Source organism: Rhinoraja longicauda, chromosome 29 (assembly GCF_053455715.1).
Source record: "Rhinoraja longicauda isolate Sanriku21f chromosome 29, sRhiLon1.1, whole genome shotgun sequence".
Lineage (NCBI taxonomy): Eukaryota > Metazoa > Chordata > Chondrichthyes > Rajiformes > Arhynchobatidae > Rhinoraja > Rhinoraja longicauda.
The window spans coordinates 8,595,559-8,620,274 of record NC_135981.1 but is presented as its reverse complement, the minus strand read 5'-3'; the positions used below and the strand labels follow the sequence as shown (position 1 = coordinate 8,620,274).

The 24,716-nt window shown below is 50.3% G+C and overlaps 1 protein-coding gene across 3 annotated transcripts in view; it reads right to left on the bottom strand.

Moving 5' to 3' along the window:
• LOC144607508 (NGFI-A-binding protein 1-like) overlaps nucleotides 1–24,716 on the bottom strand; it is a 54,220-nt gene that overhangs the window by 7,911 nt on the left and 21,593 nt on the right. For 2 of the 3 annotated variants that reach the window (XM_078424396.1, XM_078424397.1), the window contains exons 2-6: nucleotides 21,344–22,196; nucleotides 13,493–13,626; nucleotides 10,713–10,833; nucleotides 7,366–7,485; nucleotides 3,967–4,144 (exon numbers count right to left, since the gene is read on the bottom strand). In XM_078424396.1, coding sequence (XP_078280522.1) covers nucleotides 3,967–4,144; nucleotides 7,366–7,485; nucleotides 10,713–10,833; nucleotides 13,493–13,626; nucleotides 21,344–22,138 — 1,348 coding nt within the window. In that variant the 5' untranslated portion in view covers nucleotides 22,139–22,196. The remainder of the gene's footprint in view (nucleotides 1–3,966; nucleotides 4,145–7,365; nucleotides 7,486–10,712; nucleotides 10,834–13,492; nucleotides 13,627–21,343; nucleotides 22,197–24,716) is intronic. The other variant, XM_078424398.1, reaches the window with a different exon arrangement.

The following is a 24,716-nucleotide window of genomic DNA, read 5'->3' as shown; positions in this document are numbered from 1 at the left end:
TGGGGAACAAAGAAATGGCAGACAAGTTAAACCGTTACTTTGGATCTGTCTTCACTGAGGAAGATACACACAATCTCCCAAATGTTCTAGGGGCCGGAGAACCTAGGGTGATGGAGGAACTGAAGGAAATCCACATTAGGCAGGAAATTGTTTTGGGTAGACTGATGGGACTGAAGGCTGATAAATCCCCAGGGCCTGATGGTCTGCATCCCAGAGTACTTAAGGAGGTGGCTCTAGAAATAGTGGAAGCATTGGAGATCATTTTTCAATGTTCTATAGATTCAGGATCAGTTCCTGTGGATTGGAGGATAGCAAATGTTGTCCCACTTTTTAAGAAAGGAGGGAGAGAGAAAACGGGTAATTATAGACCAGTTAGTCTGACATCAGTGGTGGGCAAGATGCTGGAGTCAATTATAAAAGACGAAATTGCTGAGCATTTGGATAGCAGTAACGGGATCATTCCGAGTCAGCATGGATTTACGAAGGGGAAATCATGCTTGACAAATCTACTGGAATTTTTTGAGGATGTAACTAGGAAAATTGACAGGGGAGAGTCAGTGGATGTGGTGTACCTCGACTTTCAGAAAGCCTTCGACAAGGTCCCACATAGGAGATTAGTGGGCAAAATTAGGGCACATGGTATTGGGGGTAGGGTACTGACATGGATAGAAAATTGGTTGACAGACAGAAAGCAAAGAGTGGGGATAAATGGGTCCCTTTCGGAATGGCAGGCAGTGACCAGTGGGGTACCGCAAGGTTCGGTGCTGGGACCCCAGCTATTTACGATATACATTAATGACTTAGACGAAGGGATTAAAAGTACCATTAGCAAATTTGCAGATGATACTAAGCTGGGGGGTTGTGTGAATTGTGAGGAAGATGCAATAAGGCTGCAGGGTGACTTGGACAGGTTGTGTGAGTGGGCGGATACATGGCAGATGCAGTTTAATGTAGATAAGTGTGAGGTTATTCACTTTAGAAGTAAGAATAGAAAGGCAGATTATTATCTGAATTGTGTCAAGTTAGGAGGAGGGGGAGTTCAACGAGATCTGGGTGTCCTAGTGCATCAGTCAATGAAAGGAAGCATGCAGGTACAGCAGGCAGTGAAGAAAGCCAATGGAATGTTGGCCTTCGTAACAAGAGGAGTTGAGTATAGGAGCAAAGAGGTCCTTCTACAGTTGTACCGGGCCCTGGTGAGACCGCACCTGGAGTACTGTGTGCAGTTTTGGTCTCCTAATTTGAGGAAGGATATTCTTGCTATGGAGGGCGTGCAGCGTAGGTTCACTAGGTTAATTCCCGGAATGGCGGGACTGTCGTATGTTGAAAGGCTGGAGCGATTGGGCTTGTATACACTGGAATTTAGAAGGATGAGGGGGGATCTTATTGAAACATATAAGATAATTAGGGGATTGGACACATTAGAGGCAGGAAACATGTTCCCAATGTTGGGGGAGTCCAGAACAAGGGGCCACAGTTTAAGAATAAGGGGTGGGCCATTTAGAACGGAGATGAGGAAGAACTTTTTCAGTCAGAGAGTGGTGAAGGTGTGGAATTCTCTGCCACAGAAGGCAGTGGAGGCCAGTTCGTTGGATGCTTTCAAGAGAGAGCTGGATAGAGCTCTTAAGGATAGCGGAGTGAGGGGGTATGGGGAGAAGGCAGGAACGGGGTACTGATTGAGAGTGATCAGCCATGATCGCATTGAATGGCGGTGCTGGCTCGAAGGGCTGAATGGCCTACTCCTGCACCTATTGTCTATTGTCACTCTACCGCTGTGTCACCATGCAACCCCAGGTCTCTCTCACCCTTTCCTATCCACGTGCCTGTTCGAGTGTCTTTTCAATGCTGCTATGGTTTCTGCCCCAACTACCTCCACTGGCAGCTGCTTCCATATCCCCACCCACCTTCCAGGATTGGAAGGCTGGTCTGCCGTTGATCTGTTTATAGCTTTGTATTTGTTAATGCAACAACATGGGAAGATTTGTGTCGTAAATGTCAACCGCAGATGAATACTGCTTGCAGTTAAAAAATGTGTACAAACAAGGCGTTTACAGGGAGAAAGGGGTTTCAGATGACAAGCCCAAGGACATCGGTGCAATATAAAAACAACACTTAACAAAACAGATGCTCACTATTCCACATGTCAACATTAGTTTTGCTTTGAACTAATAATCTCTTGTGCTGCTGCTGGCCAGCTGGCCTGCACTTGGGCCAAGCAATACACTATCCTACGCTCCTAGTCCTTGCAGTAACAGCTCTTCCAGCGGCACAGTGACGCAGCTAGCAGAGATTTATGCAATCCCGACCTCAAGTGCTGTCTGTGTGGAGTTTGCACGTGTGATTTCCCTGTGACTGCGTGGGTTTCCTAAGGGTAGTCAAGTCAAGTCAAGTCAAGTCCATTTTATTTGTATAGCAACATTTAAAAACAACCCACGTTGACCAAAGTGCTGTACATCAGTTCAGGTACTAAGAAAACGAACATACAATGGCACACAAACATAACAGCACATACATAAACAGTTCACAGCGCCCCCTCAGAGGGCCTCAAACTGCGGTTTCCTTCCCCAATCCCAAATTGGCCTCTGTGAATTGCCCTTAGTGTGTATAGAATGGATGAAAACGTGGGATAACATGGAACTAGCATGAATGGGTGATTGATGGTCGGCGTGGACTTGATGTATCTCTAAAGTAAACTTTAAAACTTGTACGTTCTCCCCGTGACCGCGTGGATTGTCTCCGGGTGTTCCGGTTTCCCCCCACACTCCAAAGACGCACAGGTTTGTAGGTTAGTTGGCTTTGGTAAAAATTGTAATTTGTCCCTAGTGTGTAGTGTTAGTGTACAGGGTGATGGCTAGACTCGGTGGGCCGAAGGGGCCTGTTTCCACGCTGTATCTCTAAAGTCTAAAAGCTAAAGTGTGGACTGCAGCAGGGCGGCAGAGCGATGCAGCAGGTAGAGCTGCTGCCTCACAGCACCAGAGACCCAGGTCCGATCTTTACCTCGGGTGTAGTCAGTATCACATTAGAGCATACAATCGCCAGCCTTTAGTCAGAGGGCGGTGAAGCTGTGCAATTCATTGCCACAGAAGGCAGTGGAGGCCAAGTCAATTAATATTATTAAGGTGGAGATTCATAGATTCTTCATTAGTACGGGTGTCAGGAGTTATGGGGAGAAGGCAGGACAATGGGGTTAGGAGGGAGATAGATCAGCCATGATTGAATGGCGGTGTTGACTTGATGAACCGAATGGCCTAATTCTGCTCCGAGAACTTATGAAGTCTAGGCTTTGCAGGAATTCCTCCTGTTGCCGTTGGCGAGGGTGAGCGAGGGGTGGGTGAGTGAGGGGGATGAGCGAGGGGGGTGAGTGAGGGAGTGGGTGAGCGAGGGGGGGTGAGTGAGGGGGGTGAGCAAGGGGGGTGAGCAAGAAGGGGTAAGTGAGGGGGGAGGTGAGTGAGGGGGGGTGAATAAGGGGGGGGTGAGTGAGGGGGGTGTGAGCAAAGGGGGGGGTGACCAGAGAGGGGAGTGAGCGAGGGGGGGTGAGCGAGCGGGGGTGAGGGAGGGGAGAGGGGGGTGAGCGAGGGGGCATTGAGAGGGGGAGGGTGATCGAGGGGTGAACGAGGGGGAGAGGGGGGTGAGCGAGGGGAGAGGGTGAGTGAGGGGGGGGGGGTTAGCGAGGGGAGGGTGAGCGAGGGGGGGTGAGCGAGGGGGGGTGAGCGAGGGGGGGGGTGGGCGAGGGGGGTGAGCGAGGGGGGGGTGAGCGAGGGGGGGTGAGTGAGGGGGGGGGTGGGCGAGGGTAGAGAGGGGTGTGAGCGAGGGGGGGTGAGCGGAGGGGGGGTGAGTGAGGGGGGGGGTGGGTGAGCGAGGGGGGGGGGTGAGTGAGGGGGGGTGAACGAGGGGGAGAGGGGGGTGAGCGAGGGGAGAGAAGGGGGTGAGTGAGGGGGGGTGAGCGAGGGGGGGGTGGGTTCTACTCACCGTCTCCGCTTCCCTCTGATAGGCCGCAATCTTCCTCCTCCACCTGCTGCATCCCCAGCAGCGACAGGCTGCGAGCCTTCGCGGAGAAGTATTTGTCCGAGCGTTTCTGCTTCTTGATCAGGTCGTTCTGCTCCTGCATCAGCGACAGCTGGTCCGTGGTCACTTTCTCCAGCTCCATCTGACACCGGCCCGAGAGAGAAAGAGAAACAGGGATGAACGTTTCAGGCACTCTGGATGGACACGAGCAGGATCACAGGAGTAGCCCTGGGCCTCTGCTGCTTGTGGCTGTCACGCCCCCGCCTGCGCCCGCGCTGCTGACAACCACAGAGAAAACACCTCATGCACATTTAGTTGAGCTTTGTTTAGTTTAGTTTAGAGATACACCGTGGAAACAGGCTCCTCTTCCCACTGCGCTCGGTCCACGTTAACCAATCTGATCTCCCGGTGGCTGAGCACTTCAACTCCCCCTCCCACTCCCAGTCTGACCTTTCTGTCATGGGCCTCCTCCAGTGCCATAGTGAGGCCCACCACAAATTGGAGGAACAGCACCTCATATTTCGCCTGGGCAGCTTGCAGCCCAGTGGTATGAACATTGACTTCTCCAACTTTAGATAGTTCCTCTGTCCCTCTCTTCCCCTCCTCCTTCCTAGATCTCCCTCTGTCTTCCCGTCTCCACCTATATCCTTCCTTTGTCCCGCCCCCCTGACATCAGTCTGAAGAAAGGTCTCGACCCGAAACGTCGCCCATTCCTTCTCTCCTGAGATGCTGCCTGACCTGCTGAGTTACTCCAGCATTTTGTGAATTAAAACCTCTTCCCACTGGGTCTCTGGCGATCATTGATCACCCGTGCCAACTCGTTCTACGTTAACCCACTTCTACATCCGCTACCGACACATTAAGGGGCCAATTAACCTACAAACCCGCACGTCTTTGGGATGTAAGAAGAAACCGGAGAAACCGGATGAAACCCACGCGGTCTCAGGGAGAACGTAGAAACTCCACACAGACGGCAGCCGAGGTCAGGATCGAACCTGGGTCTCTGGCGAAGCAGCAGCTCTACCCTCTGTGCCACGGTGCTCTGGGAGGGGTGGGGGATAATTAGCCACATATGCATTGCCCTTCATTTGCCAATGTCCACCAAGACGGACTAGTCGGGAGGAGCATGGGAACACCACCACCAGCAGGTTCCACGGACCACCCTGATTTGGAAATATCACATCACGGAAACGGGCCGTTCAGCCCAACTCGTCCATGTCGACCGAGATGTCCCAACTAAGCTTGGTCCCATTTAACTGCGTTTAGCCTCACCCCGTCAGCCTGGGCTGCCAAACTCTTTAACCCCCCCTCCCACTCCCACACTGGCCTCTCTGTCCTGGGCTTCCTCCACTGTAAGTGAGGCCAAACGCAAATTGGAGGAACAGCATCTCATGTTTCGTTTGGGCAGCTTGCAACCCAGCGGTATGAACGTTGTCTTCAGACTGAAGAAAGGTCACGACCCAAAATGTCACCCATTCCTTCTCTCCAGAGATGGTGCCTGTCCCGCTGAATTACTCCAGAATTTTGTGTCTACCTTCGATTTAAACCGGCATCTGGAGTTCTTTCCTACACACAGTATCTGTGGAATTCTCTGCCTCAGAAGGCAGTGGAGGCCAATTCTCTGAATGCATTCAAGAGAGAGCTAGATAGAGCTCTTAAGGATAGCGGAGTCAGGGTGTTATGGGGAGAAGGCAGGAACGGGGTACTGATTGAGAATGATCAGCCATGATCACATTGAATGGCGGTGCTGGCTCAAAGGGCCGAATGGCCTCCTCCTGCACCTATTGTCTATTGTCTATTGTGTGAATATTGATTTCTCTAACAAAGTAACCCTTGCTTTTCCTCTCTCTCCGTCCCCCCCCCCCCCCACCAGAGTTCTTCTACTAGTTTCACTGGGCTCCTGATTAATCTTACTGTTTGTTTGCTTCGTTGTCACCTTCCCCACATCCAGCAGTGAACCATTGCACATTTCCTTGATCATCGTCTGCTTCGATCAGTTCTTTTTACACCTTACATGTTCTCTGTACCTTTCCATATCTTGTTTCCCTCTCCGCTGACTCTCAGTCTGAAGAAAGGGTCCTGACCCGAAACGTCACCCATTCCTTCTCCCCAGAGATGATGCCTGTCCCGCTGAGTTACTCCAGCATTTTGTGTCTATCAGCAGTCAGTCACGGAAAGGTGTAAGAAGGAATTGCAGATGCTGGTTTAAACCGAAGATAGACGCAAAAAGCTGGAGTAACTCAGCAGGACAGGCAAACCGACGATAGACCCTTCTTCAGTCTAAAGAAGGGTCTCGACTCGAAACGTCACCCATTTCCTTCTCTCCAGAGGTGCTGCCTGTCCCGCTGAGTTACTCCAGCATTTTGTGTCGACCTTCGATTTAAACCAGCATCTGCAGTTCATTCCTACACAGAATTATGTGAGGCCTGAACTCAGGAGCATCTGACCCGGGTGTCAGAGAGTTACCACTGAGCCAGGCTCATCTACAAAAGAAAATAAGGGGTGGAATTTGCAAGACCCCCACCTCCAGATTCAGGAACAGTTTCTTCCCAGCTGTTATCAGGCAACTGAACCATCCTACCAACAACCAGAGAGCAATCCTGAACAACTATCTACCTCATTGGAGATCCTTGGCCTATCTTTGATCGGACTTTACTGGACGTTATCTTGCACTCAACGTTATTCACTTTCTGCCATGTCTCGTCCAGTCTATGTCCTCACTGGTCTGAAGAAAGGTCTTGACCTGAAACGTCACCCATTCATAGAAACATAGAAAATAGGGTGCAGGAGTAGGCCATTCGGCCCTTCGAGCCTGCACCGCCATTCAATATGATCATGGCTGATCATCCAGCTCAGTATCCTGTACCTGCCTTCTCTCCATACCCCCTGATCCCTTTAGCCACAGGGGGCACATCTAACTCCCTCTTAAATATAGCCAATGAACTGGCCTCAACTACCTTCTGTGGCAGAGAATTCCACAGACTCACCACTCTCTGTGTGAAGAAATGTTTTCTCATCTCGGTCCTAAAAGACTTCCCCCTTATCCTTAAGCTGTGACCCCTGGTTCTGGACTTCCCCAACATCGGGAACAATCTTCCCGCATCTAGCCTCTCCAACCCCTTAAGAATGTTATATGTTTCTATAAGATCCCCCCTCAGTCTTCTAAATTCCAGCGAGTACAAGCCTAGTCTATCCAGAATTCCAGCGGGTATAAGCCTAGTCTATTCCTTCTCTCCCGAGATGCTGCCTGACCCGCTGAGTTACTCCAGCATTTTGGGGTCCGTGGAACTGAAGGGTGATCGTTTGGCCCGAGATGAATGAGTGGGCGTACTTTCACCGCGGCACTGTGGGATGGCAACACACCTGCAGCTCGTGGACCTCAGCAACGTTGTGATGCAGCTCCTCGTGCATTATCTTGGATTTTAGGATCTCCTGCTTCTGGTAGATGCCCGTCAGTATGGCCTGAATCTCCAGTAGCCGCTCCTGTAGGGGACAGAGACACAACACATCAACTCCCCCCCTTCACTCTGCAGTGAGGCAATCTCTCCGGCAGGGTCAGCATCAGCCTCAGCTGCCGAGCTTTCACCGAGTCAATGTGCGGGAAGGTCTCCACCCAAAAAGTCACCAATTCCTTCTCTCCACAGATGCTGCCTGACCCGCTGAGTTACTCCAGCATTTTGTGTCTTGCACCGAGTCAAGATGTGTTTGTCATATGTACCGACAACAAGCAACAAAATTATTATTTGCAACAGCACAACAGGCCTGTAAACACAATACATACAGATCGCATATAATAAACCAAAGTTCAATTAATCAATAACCCAAAAATAAACCCCCAAAGTCTTTAGCGCAACAAAGACAGTCCATAGTTCAAAGTTGTGGGTGGTCAGTGTTGTGCAACGTTTCAGAGCCTTATGGTTGCTGGGAAGACGCTGTTTGTGAACCTGGTGGTCATGGTTTTCAGACTCCTGTACCTACTTCCTGACGGTAGGAGTGAGATGAGAGCATGGCCAAGGTGGTGTGGGTTTTTGATGCTGTCGACTGCCTTTTTGAGGCAATGCCTCCTCTAGATGCCTTCTGTAGTGGGAAGGTCAGTGTCTATTCTGGGCTGGGCAGTGCCTATCACTGTCAGTAATCTCCCTCATTCCTGGGCATTAGTGTTGCTGAACTGGGCCACGGTGCAATTATGGTCTCATTATGGTCTCTGCCGTACACCTGGAGAAGCTCAAGAGAGCACTCATTGAAACAGTGTATCTCCTCAATCTTTGGAGGAAATGAAGGCGTTGATGTGTCCTTACGATGACCTAACGGCTGCGGCTCGCTAGCAATCTGTTCGTCTTTTTTCCTTTTTTTTTTGTTGTGTGTCGGTGTTGGGATGGTTTTTGTATTTTTTTGGTTGTGTATGTGTGGGGGGGTGGTGGTGTGGGTGGGGGGGGTGGTGGTGTGGGTGGGGGGGGTGGTGGTGTGGGTGGGGGAAACTTTTCTCTTCCTCACGGCGCGGGGTGCGGCTCGGCTGCGGGGCCTAACATCGCCCGGTGCGGCTTGGCTAACATCGCCCGGTGCGGCTTGGCCGCTGGACTTTTCATCGCCCGGTGCGGCTTGGCCGCGGGACTTTACATCGCTGGTGCGGCTCGGCCGCTGGACTTAACAGTGCCCGGTGCAGCTCGGCTGCGGGGCCTAACATCGCCCGGTGCGGCTCGGCCGCGGGACTTTACATCGCTGGTGCGGCTCGGCCGCGGGACTTAGCTGCGCAAGGCTTGGTCGCGGGGCCTTTCATCGCCCGGCTCGGCCGCGAGACGTTTCAGCGCCCGGTGCGATTCGGCCGCGGGGACTTCCACCCCCTTGCGGGGACTGTGCGGGTCGGTCGGGGACGAGCTGTCTGTCCGTGGGCGTGGGGAAGAGAGTGGAAGTTTTGTTGCCTCCATCACAGTGAGGGGTTTGTTTGGAGTCACTGTGATGGACGTTTTGTGTTGGGGTTATGTGTCTTGTGTTCGTTTTTTGTATGATTGCTATGTAGTTTCGTTCGGTACCTCGGTACCGAATGACAAATAAAGCTCTGTTATACTGTTATACTGTTATATCAACATGCTGGGCCCGGGACAGATCTCCCGAGATATGCCAGCCTAGGAAATTGGAATGGTTGACTCGCTCCACCACCTTTCCGTTGATGAAGACAGGTCCGTGTTTCCTAGGCTTTCCCCTTCTAAAGTCAACCATCCTCTTGGATGAAGGGATTAAAAGTACCATTAGCAAATTTGCAGATGATACAAAGCTGGGTGGTAGTGTGAACTGTGAGGAAGATGCTATGAGGTTGCAGGGTGACTTGGACAGGTTGTGTGAGTGGGCGGATGCATGGCAGATGCAGTTTAATGTGGATAAGTGTGAGGTTATCCACTTTGGTGGTAAGAATAGGAAGGCAGATTATTATCTGAATGGTGTCAAGTTAGGAAAAGGGGACGTACAACGAGATCTGGGTGTCCTAGTGCATCAGTCACTGAAAGTAAGCATGCAGGTACAGTGAAGAAAGCCAATGGAATGTTGGCCTTCATAACGAGAGGAGTTGAGTATAGGAGCAAAGAGGTCCTTCTGCAGTTGTACAGGGCCCTAGTGAGACCGCACCAGGAGTACTGTGTGCAGTTTTGGTCTCCAAATTTGAGGAAGGATATTCTTGCTATTGAGGGCGTGCAGCTTAAGTTTACTAGGTTAATTCCCGGAATGGCGGGACTGTCATATGTTGAAAGACTGGAGCGACTAGGCTTGTATACACTGGAATTTAGAAGGATCAGAGGGGATCTTATCGAAACGTATAAGATTATTAAGGGTTTGGACACGTTAGAGGCAGGAAACATGTTTCCAATGTTGGGGGAGTCCAGAACCAGGGGCCACAGTTTAAGAATAAGGGGTAGGTCATTTAGAACGGAGATGAGGAAAAACTTTTTCAGTCAGAGAGTTGTGAATCTGTGTAATTCTCTGCCTCAGCGCCGGAGACCCGGGTTCGATCCCGACTACGGGTGCTGTCTGTACGGAGTTTGCACGTTCTCCCCGTGATCTGCGTGGGTTTTCTCCGAGATCTTCGGTTTCCTCCCACACTCCAAAGACCAACAGGTGTGTAGGTTAATTGACTGGGTAAATGTAAAAGTTGTCCCGAGTGGGTGTAGGATAGTGTTAATGTGCGGGGATCGCTGGTCGGCGCGGACCCGGTGGGCTGAAAGGGCCTGTTTCCGCGCTGTATCTCTAAACTAAACTAAACTAAAGATGGCTTCGGGTGTAACGAGTGTCAGGAAACATTTTCCATTGTAGTTTTTGCTGGTGTCTGCATATAGGCCCAGCCAGCACATACAGGAATCATGCACATCGTGACAGCTCAGCACTTTAGAATGAGGCACTCCTTAGACTGTGGATATGTTTTAAAGATCTCAATATCCTGCCCACTGTCTTTGGTCAAAGTGCCAATGCCAGCATGAATCTCACATGTACAAGCACTGTCGATGTGGGCCACTCAGTATGGACCACTTGTCATGTATCTATACACTGTACGTGGCCCGATTGTAATCATGTATTGTCTTTCTGCTGACTGGTTAGCACGCAACAAAAGCTCTTCGTTGTACCTTGGTACACGTGACAATAAACTGAACTGTTCCCGGGGCAAGGAGCTACCAGATTGAATTTTGCGCCGGGCCAGGGGGCTCTCAAACGGCTGAGTTACTCACCTGCCTCTTGAGTTTCATCAGCTCTGCCTGCACGGTCCTCGTGTGGACATCATCCCGCAGATACTGCCCATTAGGATCTATCCGCGGCCTTTTGGGAATCGGTGTATCTATAAACTTGGATCTAAAAATATTAAAAGCAATCCTAATAATTTTGGAAAGGATCAGATTGCAGCTCACTCGTTGAGGATTTCATGAAAGGTTGCACAGGTAAACAATTGAAGTTCTCATGCCCTCCCACCACCAACTGCCCACCCGTACACCCCAAGCAATACCCCCTGACAGGTGAAAACACTAGATGGGACGCTTCTTGGCTATCAGTCAAAGAAAGGTCAGTCTGAAGAAGGGCCTCGACCCGAAACGTCACCCATTCCTTCTCTCCAGAGACGCGGCCTGTCCCGCTGAGGTACCCCAGCATTTTGTGTCTACAGTCAAACACCTACCATGCTTCGTCTCCAATGTTGAGGCCAGTTCATTGGCTATATTTAAGAGGGAGTTAGATGTGGCCCTTGTTGCTAAAGGGATCAGGGTGTATGGAGAGAAGGCAGGTACAGGTTACTGAGCTGGATGATCAGCCATGATCATATTGAATGGTGGTGCAGGCTCGAAGGGCCGAATGGCCTACTCCTGCACCTATTTTCTATGTTTCTATGTCTTTACATAACAGAAGCAGCCAAAGCCAAAAAAGCCTCTTGGACTAAACGTTGTTGACATTATTCCCTCCATCATGTACCTGTACACTGTGGACGGCTCGATTGTAATCATGTATTGTCTTTCCGCTGACTGGTTAGCACACAACAAAAGCTTTTCACTGTACCCCGGTGCACGTGACAATAATAAACTAAACTTGAACTCAAAGGACATTTTGCTGGTTGCTGCCTCAGGTATAACAACAAAACGCAATTGTCTGATTTACAAAATATTTGGTGTCGGGTCACGGAGACACAAGAAGCTGCAGATGCTGGAATCTTGAGCAAAGCACAAAGTGATGGAGGGACTCAGCGGGTCAGGCAGCATCTGGGGAGGGGAGGGGATGGACAGGTGACGTTTCGGGTTGGGACTCTTCTTCAGACATGGGAGTAGTGGGAAGAAAGCCAGAAAAGAGAGGCGGGGGGCAAGACAAAGCCTGGCGAGTGATAGGTGGATACAGGTGATGGGGGGTGGGGGGAATTGATTAGCAGATGGGTGGGGTTTAAGAAGTATTTTATTCAACACACTTGTTGATTTCTCTCCCCAGTCCCTTCCAGCAGAATCTCTGAGATCAATCTTCAACCCTTATAAACTCCAAGCTAAAGAGTTCGCACCCTACCTCCATCTTGTTACAAACCCAGATAATATAATCAATTTACCAATAACATCCGTGAAAACATTTAGCAGCTAAGATATGGACAGAGAATGATTCGTGGAAAGTGCTTGTGCCATCTTGCACCCTCTGTCCATTGTTAGCGCTGGCTAGAGTCAGCACCAGTGCCTCTGAGTCTGAATATCATGGGTCCAAACGTCGACCTACTCAAAGACTCGAGCACTTCCATCCTGACTCTTCAGTTCAAAGGGATCTAAGGGATGTCAGCCCATGGATGAGGGATCAAAGCAAAGGAATGGATATATAAAGACCTATGTCCAAACAGACCTTCCATGACATTGGGGTGCCCAATTATTTGGTATCCAATGGAACACAACTGTGGAGATTTAGGCTTTGGAGATACAGCGCGGAAACAGGCCCTTCAGCCCACCGAGTCCGCGCCGACCAGCGATCCCCCCGTGCATTCACAGTGCATTGTCCCACGCACTACAATGTACAATTTTACTGAAGCCAATTAACCTTCAGACCTGCACGTCTTTGGAGTGTGGGAGGAAACCGGAGCGCCCGGAGTAGACCCATGCGGTCACGGGGAGAACGTACAAACACCATGCAGCCAGCACCCGTGGTCAGGATCCAACCCGGGTCTCTGGCGCTGTGAGGCAGCAACTCTACTACATTGCCCACAAAGTGTGGTTGCTGTTAAACGTTGGAAGTGCAGCACAAACAAGGCACTCCGTCCCCTCCCTAAACACAACAGGACCCTGGCCAGATTAGCGAGAGTTTAAGGGATTAACTTGGCCCGGACACTGGGAGAATTCCCTGCTCATCCTCAGAACACTGCCAAGGGCTTTTACAATCCTGTGGCCAGTCAAGATCTTGAAAGCCCGTCACCACAACCCAGCTAATGGAATTATGTTTGTGAAATGATAACGGGGCCTAGAGAGAGGACCCACCGACCTCTGGCCATCGATTGAATGTAATTGGTCGCGGGATCAGAGGAGAGTTCAGGAGGGAGTTTGGAACTCATGGGCGAAGGCAGGAGAATGGGGTTGAGAGGGAAAGATAGGTCAGCCAATGATTGAATGGCGGAGTAGACTTGATGGGCCGAATGGCCTATTCCTGCTCCTAGAACTTGTAAACCGATGAACCTATGAAGTCCCCACTGATTCTATTCTTGCCGTCATGATAAGACTCCTTCATCGTGCTGCTGGTGTGTGTAAGGTCCAGGGAGGGGGGCTGCTGGTGTGTGTGAGGTCCAGGGAGGGGGTCTGCTGGTGTGTGTAAGGTCCAGGGAGGGGGCATGCTGGTGTGTGTAAGGTCCAGGGAGGGGGCCTGCTGGTGTGTGTGCATGTCCTGGTCAGTGTTGTCCAGTCCAGTCCGCTCAGGGCAGGGACAGAGGTTAGTTAGTTCAGGGAAGGTCGTGTGGTGTCGTGTGTTTTGTGACTGGGGGCATGGCTGGGTTAAACCACCCCGTCCCTACCTGGAATACCTGTGACTGTATTTGTACCCGGAGTCTCGGACAACTTGTCGGGCGAGTGGGAAGAGCTCGTCGCGCCGTGCCAGGAGAGTGTTGTCGATCATGCAGAGCTGGGCGGCAGCTTCGTTAACCATTACCTGCCGAGAAAACCAACCGGCCAGTTAGTTACCCGCACACGACAGAGCGAACCACCGCCACACACTATGGGTGGTGCAGCGGCAGAGCAACGCTTCCTTGCAGCGTCTGAGTCCCCGGTTCCATCCTGACTACGGGCTCTGCACGTTAACCCAATGAAGGTCACTCCGTAAACCTCTCACCCCCCTCTAAACTGGGGGCTCCTCTAGACGGGACAGCGGTAGACTTGCTGCCTCTCAGCGCTCACGGCGCCAGAGACCCGGGTTCCATCCCGACCACAGGTGCCGACTTTACGGAGTTTGTACGTTCTCCCCGTGACTGCGTGGGTTTTCTCCGAGATCTTCGGTTTCCTCCCGCACTCCAAAGACGTGCAGGTTTTTAGGTTAATTGTCTTGGTATAAATGTAAATTGTCCCACGTGTGTGTAGGATAATGTTAATGTGCGGGGATCGCTGGTCGGCCTAGACTCGGCCGGCCGAAGGGTCTGTTTCCGCGTGGTATCTCTAAACTTAACTAAACTAAATCAATTGTCAATGACATTAAATCAAATCACCTCCAGCTACTCCGGTCTCCTCCCACACTCCAAAGACGTGCAGGCTTGTCGGTTAATTGGCTTTGGTAAAAATTGTAAATTGCCCCTAGTGTGTGGGATAGTGCTAGTGTACGGGGATCGTTGGTCAGTGCGGACTCGATGGGCTGAAGGGCCTGTTTCCACGCTGTATTTCAAAACTAAACTAAGCTAAAAGAGACACAAAGTGCTGGAGTGACTCAGCAGGTCAGGCAGCATCTCTGGAGAACATGGATCCACATTGTAATTAATTAGTACAATCTCTTGTACTAATTAATTTAGTTTAGTTTAGAGATACAATGTGAAAACTCTCTCACTCTCTCTCCCTCCCCTCCTCTCCCTCCCCTCCTCTCCCTCCACTTTCTCTCTCTCCCCTCTCTCTCCCCTCCTCTCTCTCCCCTCCTCTCTCTCCCCTCCTCTCTCTCCCCTCCTCTCTCTCTCTCTCTCTCTCTCTCTCTCTCTCTCTCTCTCTCTCTCTCTCTCTCTCTCTCTCTCTCTCTCTCTCTCTCTCTCTCTCTCTCTCTCTCTCTCTCTCTCTCTCTCTCTCTCTCTCTCTCTCTCTCTCTCTCTCTCTCTCTCTCTCTCTCTCACTCTCTGTCTCTCTCTTGCTCTCTCAATAGCTGCTTGTTTTTGTTGATGATTCTTTGTTAGAAGTTAGCACTAGTAATAAGTCGATACACTGGGGCTTTGAGTCTCGGGTTGAAAATTCAAAGAGGAACAGAGAAATGGAAATGCAGAGAAAAGGAATTGAAACCGAGGGAGGGGGGTGAGGGGGGGGGAGGGGAGTGGGAGGGGGAAGGGGAGGGGGCGGTCAAGAGGAACTAGCAGCTGAGACTGCTCTGGGATTAACGTAGAGTGGAAAATAAAGAAATAAATTACTGCCACACATGAATATCCATGAGCATATTCTGCAAGGACCAGGGGATACAGATTCAGCATTTTGGGGGGGGGGGTGCAAGGCAATATTTTTGTGCAAAGTGTGGCTGCAATCTGGAATCTATTGCGGGTCTGGCTTCAATCAGGAGTTTCAAAAGGGAATCGGGTCGGAAGTCAATGGGAAGATCGTCTGCAGGATTGCCAGGAAACAGCTGAGTGGCTGAGACTGAATGGATTGTTACACAACGAGCTGGCATGGACCCAATGGGCCGAATATCCTGCGTGTGATGACTCCACTACATGTAATCATTCTAATTAGCTCTAATAAGATTTATCTCTCTATTTTTTAACAGTGATAGCTGTCAAAACAAAATTGGTTAATGACCTAATTAGAAAAAGCACAGACTGCAATTGGACAAAGATCCATTCTGCATTCAGTTGGTTGACAAAACAGCTGGTGGACAGTTTAAGGAAGTTGACACAGAGAGTGTCACAGAGTCATGTAATGTGGAAACAGGCCCTTCGGCCCAACTTGCCCATGCCGACCAACATGCCTCATCTACACAAGTCCCACCTGCCTGCGACCAACATGCCTCACCTATGTCCTCTGGATCTCGATTCCCCTACTCTGAGCATAGATCTCTGCGTTTACACAATCTATTCCTCTCATGATTTTGGACACCTCTATAAGATCACTCCTCCTGCACGGTGGCGCAGCGGTAGAGTTGCTGCCTTACAGCGAATGCAGCGCTCAGGTTCGATCCTGACTACGGGCGCTGTACTGTACGGAGTTTGTACGTTCTCCCCGTGACCTGCGTGAGTTTTCTCCGAGATCTTCAGTTTCCTCCCACACTCCAAAGACGTACAGGTATGTAGGTTAATTGACCGGGTAAATGTAAAAATTGTCCCTAGTGGGTGTAGGATAGTGTTAATGTGCGGGGATCGCTGGGCGGCGCGGACTCGGTGGGCCGAAGGGCCTGTTTCCACGCTGTATCTCTAAATCTAAAATCTAAATCTAAATCACTCCAAGGAATCGAGCCCTAGCCTGCTCAACCTCTCCCGAGCTCAGGCCCTCAAGTCCTGGCAACATCCAAGTACATCTCTGCACCCTTTTCAGCTTGACAACATCTTTCCTATAACATGGTGCCCAAAACTGAACTCAAAATACTCTTAATATTAATATAGTTGAATGCTGGAAAGTCCAGAACACTGTCCATCTGGAACGTGACCCTGCACTAAGCATGGTAGCCAGGGAGGGAAGCCATTTGCAATCAAACCCAACATCCCGTTAGCTTTTTTAGCCTCCTGTTGGACCTGCCTGCTAACCTTTTCTGGAACACCTTTTCTGATTCCTCTCAGCAAGACGTACAACGGTTCAAAGTGGAATTGGAATGCACAAAAGTTTGTGTCATCTCTTGACGGTCGACATTACATGTCTGGGACAGGCACCATGTGCTGGAGTAACTCAGCGGATCAGGCAGCATCCCTGGAGAAAATGGATGGGTAACGTTTTGGGTCGGGTCGGGTCGGGACCCTTCTTCAGACCCATCCTGTAGAACTGGTCCCGACGCGAAACGTCACACCTCCATTTTCTCCAGAGATGCTGCCTGGCCCGTTGTGTAACTCCACCACTTTGTGTGGATCTTTGGTATAAAGCAGCACCTGCAGCTCTTTGTTTGTACATTATATATCTGGGGATGAGGAAAGGACATGCAGGAATCTTGGACACCTTTGGAGTATTTGCAATCATTTCGAAGCACTTTACATTGCATTTAGTCTCACCTATTCAGTACTGCCTTCAACCACTGAAGGTCATCCCACCCTCTGTCTCCTTTCTCTGTTCGTTTACTTATTTATCTATTTATTCACTTCCCTATGTTCTCTAAATCCCTGTAAAGCGTCTTTGAGTATATGAAAAGCGCTATATAAATGTAATGTATTATTATTATTATTATTTATATCAAGAGGACTGGAATACGGAAACAGAGATGCAATGCTGAGGCTCTATGAGGCTAGGTCAGGCCACGTTTGGAGCACTGCGAGCAAATGTGGGCCCAAAATCTGAGGAAGGATGTGCTGGCTCTGGAGAGGGTCTAGAGGAGGTTTACAAGAATGATTCCAGGCGTGAGTGGGTTAGATAAGATGAGCGTTTGACAGCACTGGGCCTGTACTCGCTGGAGTTTAGAAGGTTGAGGGGAGACAATAGACAATAGGTGCAGAAGGAGGCCATTCGGCCCTTCGAGCCAGCACCGCCATTCAATGTGATCATGGCTGATCATTCTCAATCAGTACCCCGTTCCTGCCTTCTCCCCATACCCCCTGACTCCACTATCCTTAAGAGCTCTATCTAGCTCTCTCTTGAATGCATTCAGAGAATTGGCCTCCACTGCCTTCTGAGGCAGAGAATTCCACAGATTCACAACTCTCTAACTGAAAAAGTTTTTCCTCATCTCAGTTCTAAATGACCTACCCCTTATTCTTAAACTGTGGCCCCTTGTTCTGGACTCCCCCAACATTGGGAACATGTTTCCTGCCTCTAACATGTCCAACCCCTTAATAATCTTACACGTTTCGATAAGATCTCCTCTCATCCTTCTAAATTCCAGTGTATACAAGCCTAGTCGCTCCAGTCTTTCAACATATGACAGTCCTGCCATTCCGGGAATTAACCTAGTAAACCTACGCTGCACGCCCTCAATAGCAAGAATATCCTTCCTCAAATTTGGAGACCAAAACTGCACACAGTACTCCAGGTGCGGTCTCACTAGGGCCCTGTACAACTGCAGAAGGACCTCTTTGCTCTTAGACATTGAAACCTACAGAATAATGAAAGGCATCGAGTGGATGTGGAAAGGGTGTTTCTACTGGTGGGAGAGTCTAGGACCAGAGGTCATAGCCTCAGAATTAAAGGGCGCTCTTTTAGAAAGGAGATGAGGAGGAACTTCTTTAATCAGAGGGTAGTTAATTTGTGGAACTCATTGCCACAGAGGGCTGTGGAGGCCAAGTCAGTGGATATTTTTAAGGCAGAGATGGACAGATTCTTGATTAGAACGGGTGTCAAGGGTTATGAGGAGAAGGCAGGAAAATGGGATTTGGAGGCAGAGATCAGCCATGATTGAATGGCAGAGTGGGCTCGATGGGCCGAATGGCCTAATTCTACTCCTATAACTTGTGAACTTTACCATTCCTCCTGCAGCGGTTTTATATACAAAGCTTCCTTACTGTTACATTGTGGCATCAAAAGCAGCAAAACAAAACTATGATTAAAAGACCTACAGAAACACAGGTCAGATTTCAGGAGATTGCAGAAATACCTGACTCCTGTTCCATTTCCTATCACGTTCAACCTGTGTCGACATCAGAGCCTAACGACCCTGTTCAATAAATCACCAGCACCCGCTATCAGAATTAAAGGGCGTCCTTTTAGGAAGGAGATGAGCAGAAATTTCTTTAGTCAGAATGTGGTGAATCTGTGGAATTCTTTGCCATAGAAGGCTGTGGAGGACAAGTCAGTGGATATTTTTAAGGCAGCGATAGATAGATTTTTGATTAGTACGGGTGTCAGAGGTTATGGGGAGAAGGCAGGAGAATGGGGTTAGGAGGGAGAGATAGATCAGCCATGATTGAATGGTGGAGTAGACTTGATGGGCCGAATGGCATAATTTTTTCCTTATCAATTATGACCTTGTGATAATTGTCCGTGGGTACGGGGGGAGGAGAGGGGAAGTTTTGTTGCCTCCATCACAGTGAGGGGGTGTTTGGAGTCACTGTGATGGATGTTTGTGTTGGGGTCGGTCGTGTGTCCTGTGTTCTTTTCTTTTTTGTTGTGTTCTGTGACTGCTGTAATTTCGTTCGGTACCTCGGTACCGAATGACAATAAAGTTCTGTACTGTGATCAATGCCTTCACGAAAAGAATCTGCCGTCAATCTTCGCCCCTACAGGATGGGAGATTGCCAACATCTGGTCAATGGCGCAGCGGTAGAGTTGCTGCCTTACAGCACCAGAGACCCTGGTTCGATCCTGACCACGGATGCTGTCTGCATGAAGTTCGTGCGTTCTCCATTGTGACCGCGTGGGTTTGCTCCGGGCGCTCCGGATTCCTCCCACATTCCAAAGAGTAACAGGTTTGTATGTTAATGGGCTTCGGTAAAGAAAGATTGTAAAATGTCTCTGGGGTGTAGGATAGTGACGGAGTGTGGAAAAACGCCTCATAGTTTCAAACAAACTGCAGGACTGATATCAGGAGCGTATTCTCCCCACACAGTGTGCGGAGGTGGTGGGAAAACCTGGGGACTGATTAGTTATGTATGACTGGCTCAGCAACGTGTTCAGTGGTGCGGGGCAGGAGAGTGGACCTGGAGCTTTTAAAGTCTTTACAACGACTATCTTAATCTCCTCGACCAGAAACATTAACTCTGTTTCTCTCCCCGCAGATGGTGCCAAGTGTTCCAGCACTTTCCGTTTTTAATTTTTTTTTTATCACTTTGGCCTTTTGTAATCTCGTGAAAGGACGGCCTTGTCGTCCGAAGATGGGCAGAGAGTTGGTCTCTCGCTCAGTGGGAGAGGAACATATTCTCGGCTGTGTGGGAGTGCAAGGGAGACTTGGAAACTTCATCCCCACAGTCCCCGAGGGACTTTCCCCACCCCAGGCACTTCACAGCCAGAAGCAATCTACTGGAGGATCTCATAAGGACATCAGGGATAGGAGCATAATTAGGCCATTCGGCCCACTAGTCTACACCACCATTCAATCATGGCTGATCTATCTTTCCCTCTCAACCCCATTCGCCTTCTGAGGTATCTCAGCTGCACGGAGGCAGAGAGGAAAGCTCTTCAGCGGGTAGTCCATAGAGCTGAGAGGACCATCGGAACACAGCTACCAGCCTTGGAGGGCATCCACAACACACGATGCCTCAGAAAAGCCACCAGCATCCACAAAGACTCTTCACACCCCTGCAACAGTCTGTTCGAACTTCGACCATCGGGCAGACAATACAAGGCCTTCTATGCCCGCACCTCCAGACTCAGGAACAGCTTCATCCCCAGGGCCATAGCTGCCACGAACCGGTCCTGCTGAGCCGGATGGTCACATCGCACAGTGAACCGGCACAGATCCACTTGCACTTTATTCTGTTTTAAAACTGTTCTAATTTGTTTCATTGGGTTGTTTAAATTAATACTGACTAGCTAATTAATTTATCGCATCGTATGGGAGGCGCATTCCCAATCTCGTTGTACCCCTGTACAATGACAATAAAGATATATTGTATTGTATTATAACTCCTGACACCCGTAATAATCAAGAATCTGTCAATCTCCACCTTAAAAATATCCATTGACTTGGCCTCCACAGCTGTCCGCGGCAATGAAATCCACAGCTTCACCACCTTCTGACTAAAGAAATTCCTCCTCATCCTTTTATTCTGAGGCTCCGTCCGGCCTATGGACGTAGACTCTCCCATTGGTGGAAACATCCTCTCCACTTCTACTCTATCCAAGCCTTTCACTATTCGGTAAGTTTCAGTGAGGTCCCCCCTCATCCTTCCACACCCCAGCGAGTACAGGCCCAGTGCCGTTAAACGCTCATCGTATGTTAACCCACTCGTTCCTGCGATCATTCTCGTAAACCCTCTCCAATGCCAGCACATCCTTCCTCAAATATGGGGCCCAAAACCGCCCACAATGCTCCAAATGCGGTCTGACCAACGCCTTATAAAGCCTCCGCATTACTCAACAAATCGAGCAGCATCTGTGGTGGTGGAAAGGAACGATGATGTTTCAGACCAAAAGCCTGCATCAGGACTGAATGTGCACAGGAAAGATAGTCAGAGAACATAGAACAGTACAGCACAGGGACGGGCCTTTTGGCCCACAATGTCTGTGCCGAACATGATGCCCAATCACTTTAGCCTTTTAAGATACAGCGCGAAAACAGGCCCTTCGGCCTACCGAGTCCGCATCAACCAGCGGTCCCCGCATACATCCATAGCACTATCCTAAACACTAGGGACAATTTACAATTTCTTTACCGCAACCAATTGACCTACAAACCTGTACGCCTTTGGAATGTGGGAGGAATGTAGCGCACCACATGTGGTCACAGGGAGAAGGTACAAACTCCGTACACACAGCACCCGTAGTCAGGATCGAACCCGGATCTCCGGCGCTGTCAGGCAGCAACTCTACCGCTGCGCCACCTTATCCTTGGTCTTAAGGCGTATGGTCTAATGGGCAAAGGGGGACTGTTGTGGTCAAGTGGGGAGTGGCTACTGTACCTCGTGCAGCGTGAGATTCTTCCCATCTTTCCGCTTGGAGTCAAACCTCCCGTAGATGGCGCTGAACTTGCGAATCTCCTCCTCCCTCTGCGGGTCGTGGTCGTTTATCTCGAAGATGTGCCCGAGGCTTTTGGACATTTTCTTGTTGCTGATGAAGATACACTCTAACTCCTTGGGCTCCATCCTGGGCACGGTGTGGATGTGGCGCTCGGCGCAGGACGCGATGATCTGGATGACGTCCTGGGTGAGGGGGAGGGAGGGACCGTCCCTGGGGGGCGAGGGGGGTTCGTCCTTGATCATGGTGACCACGTTGGAGATGGTGGGCAGGTGCTGCCCGGCGGCCACGGGCTCCGTCTGCGATGAGGTCTCGGTCCGGCGGGGCGAGGCGTGGCTGTTGCCCACCTCGGGCGTGCTGGCCCTGCCCTGCGGTAGCCGCGGCGTGTGCTCGTGCTGGCCGGCGCTGGCGGTGGGGCTGGAGCTGGAGGAGTTCTGGTCGGACACCTTGGCGATGGGAATGCTGCTGGCCGGCACCTTGGTCAGGGGCTGGTTGAAGGCCGTGGGGTTGGTGATCCAGTCCTGCAGCGCCTTCTGGAGGCGCCGCACGTGCAGGGGCTTGCTGGACATGCCCACCAGCGCCATGATCTCCAGGAACTCCTCCTCCGCCGCGTCGCACAGCTGCTGCACGTCGTCGCCGCCCTGCTGGATGAAGGCGTCGTAGTAGAGGAGAAGGTTGGCCCGCTGCAGGACCCGGTACAGCTGCAGCTCCCCCAGCGTGGACGGCTGTGACGTGGTCATGGTCTCTCTCCCCCCCCCCGCCGGCCACCTGCCGATCTCCGCAGCTCACGGCCGGTCGCTGTGGAGAGAAGCAACACAACCTTCAGACACCCCCACTTCTCCACCGCCGCGCCAAACCAGCGCAATGCGAACACCACCCCACTCAACTCCCGTCACTCCCTTTAACAAAGCAAAAGCTTTCTACAGCCTGAAGAAGGGTCTCGACCCGAAACGTCACCCATTCCGTCTCTCCCGAGATGCTGCTCGACCCGCTGAGTTACTCCAGCATTTTTGTGTCTACCTTCAAGCAAAAGCTTTCATCACATCACGTTCATAAGTGATGGGGGGGAAATTATGCCATTCGGCCCATCAAGTCTACTCCGCCATTCAATCGTGGCTGATCTGTCTTAACCCTATTCTCCTGCCTTCTCTCCACAACCTGTGACACCTGTGCTAATCGAAGGTAGATACAAAATGCTGGAGTAACTCAGCGGGTCAGGCAGCATCTCGGGAGAGAAGGAATGGGTGACGTTTCGGGTCGAGACCCTTTACCCTGCAGAGAGTCCTTTACCCAGGGTTGGGAAATCAAGAACCAGAGGACACAGGTTTAGGGTGAGAAGGGAAAGAATAATAAGAACCTGAGGGGCAACTTTCCCACACAGAGGGTGACGGGTATATGGAATAAGGTGCCAGAAGAGGTAGTTGGGGGCAGATGCATTTCAACATTTAAAAGGCATTTGGACAGGTACGTGGGTAGGAAAGGTTTAGAAGGTCAGGCCAAACACAGGCAGGTGGGACTAGTGTAGATGGGGCATCTTGCACAGCACAGGCAAAGTGGGCCGAAGGGCCTGTTTCCGTGCTGTATGAAGCTGTGACTATTCGACCACACACCAGAGACAATTTATACTGGCCAATTACGCTGCCTACTGCGTGTCTGTGATATGGAAGATATCCAGAGCAAGAGAAAACAGACAGGAGACCACGCAAACTACACAGAGACAGCACCTGAGGTGAGGCTCGAACCCACGTCATGGACGCTGTGAGGCAGCGTTCCTGCAGCCTGAGCCACCGTGCCGAATATCCGACAGTAAATGAATTGGACAGGTTTAGAGGGAAATGGGCAGGATGCAGGCAGGTGGGACGAGTGTAGGTGGGTCGGCATGGGCAAGTTGGGCCGAAGGGCCTGTATCCTGCATTCAAGCTGCTGCCCTGATATGCAGATTACAGCCTGGAATGGCGGGACTGTCGTATGTTGAAAGACTGGAGCGACTAGGCTTTTATACGCTGGAATTTAGAAGGATGAGGGGGGGATCATATCATATCATATCATATATATACAGCCGGAAACAGGCCTTTTCGGCCCACCAAGTCCGTGCCGCCCAGCGATCCCCGTACATTAACACTATCCTACACCCACTAGGGACAATTTTTACATTTACCCAGCCAATTAACCTACATACCTGTACGTCATATCGAAACATATAAGATTATTAAGGGATTGGACACATTAGAGGCAGGAAACATGTTTCCAATGTTGGGGGAGCCCAGAACCAGGGGCCACAGTTTAAGAATAAGGGGTAGGCCATTTAGAACGGAGACGAGGAAAAACTTTTTCAGTCAGAGAGTTGTAAATCTGTGGAATTCTCTGCCTCAGAAGACAGTGGAGGCCAATTCTCTGGATGCTTTCAAGAGAGAGCTAGATAGAGCTCTTAAGGATAGCGGAGTCAGGGGGTATGGGGAGAGGGCAGGAACGGGGTACTGATTGTGAATGATCAGCCATGATCACATTGAATGGCGGTGCTGGCTCGAAGGGCCGAATGGCCTCCTCCAGCGTCTATTGTCTATTGTCTATTGTCTATAGCCGAATGCAAGAGCAATTGATAAAATAAAATCCTCCACAGAAGCTTTGACACCGTGCCGATTCTAAGTCAAGTTAAACATGCTCAGCTGGCAACGCGAATCTGCACTTACAAATTAAAAATTCCAGACCGTTTTGAGGGATTTATAACTGAAACATCTACACTCTATCCACAAAGTGGAATTACACTGAGTGGTTCTTTTTTGACCAGAACAGACACAACGGGATGAATGGCCTTCCGTATGCTAACTTTATCGGTAACATAGAAACATAGAAAATAGGTGCAGGAGGAGGCCATTTGGCCCTTCGAGCCAGCACCGCCGTTCATTGGGATCATGGCTGATCGTCCACAATCAGTAACCCATGCCTGCCTTCTCTCCATATCCCTTGATTCCACTAGCCCCTAGAGTAACTCTCTTTTAAATCCATCCAGTGAATTGGCCTCCACTGCCTTCTGTGTGGCAGAGAATTCCACAAATTCACAACTGTCTGGGTGAAAAAGTTTCTTCTCACCTCAGTTTTAAATGGCCTCCCCTTTATTCTTAGACTATGGCCCCTGGTTCTGGACTCCCCCAACATTGGGAACATTTTTCCTGCATCTAGCTTGTCGAGTCCTTTTAAAATTTTATATGTCTCTATAAGATCCCCTCTCATCCTTCAAAACTCCAGTGAATAACAGCCGAGTCTTTCCAATCTTTCCTCATATGACAGTCCCGCCACCCCGGGGATTAACCTCATGGA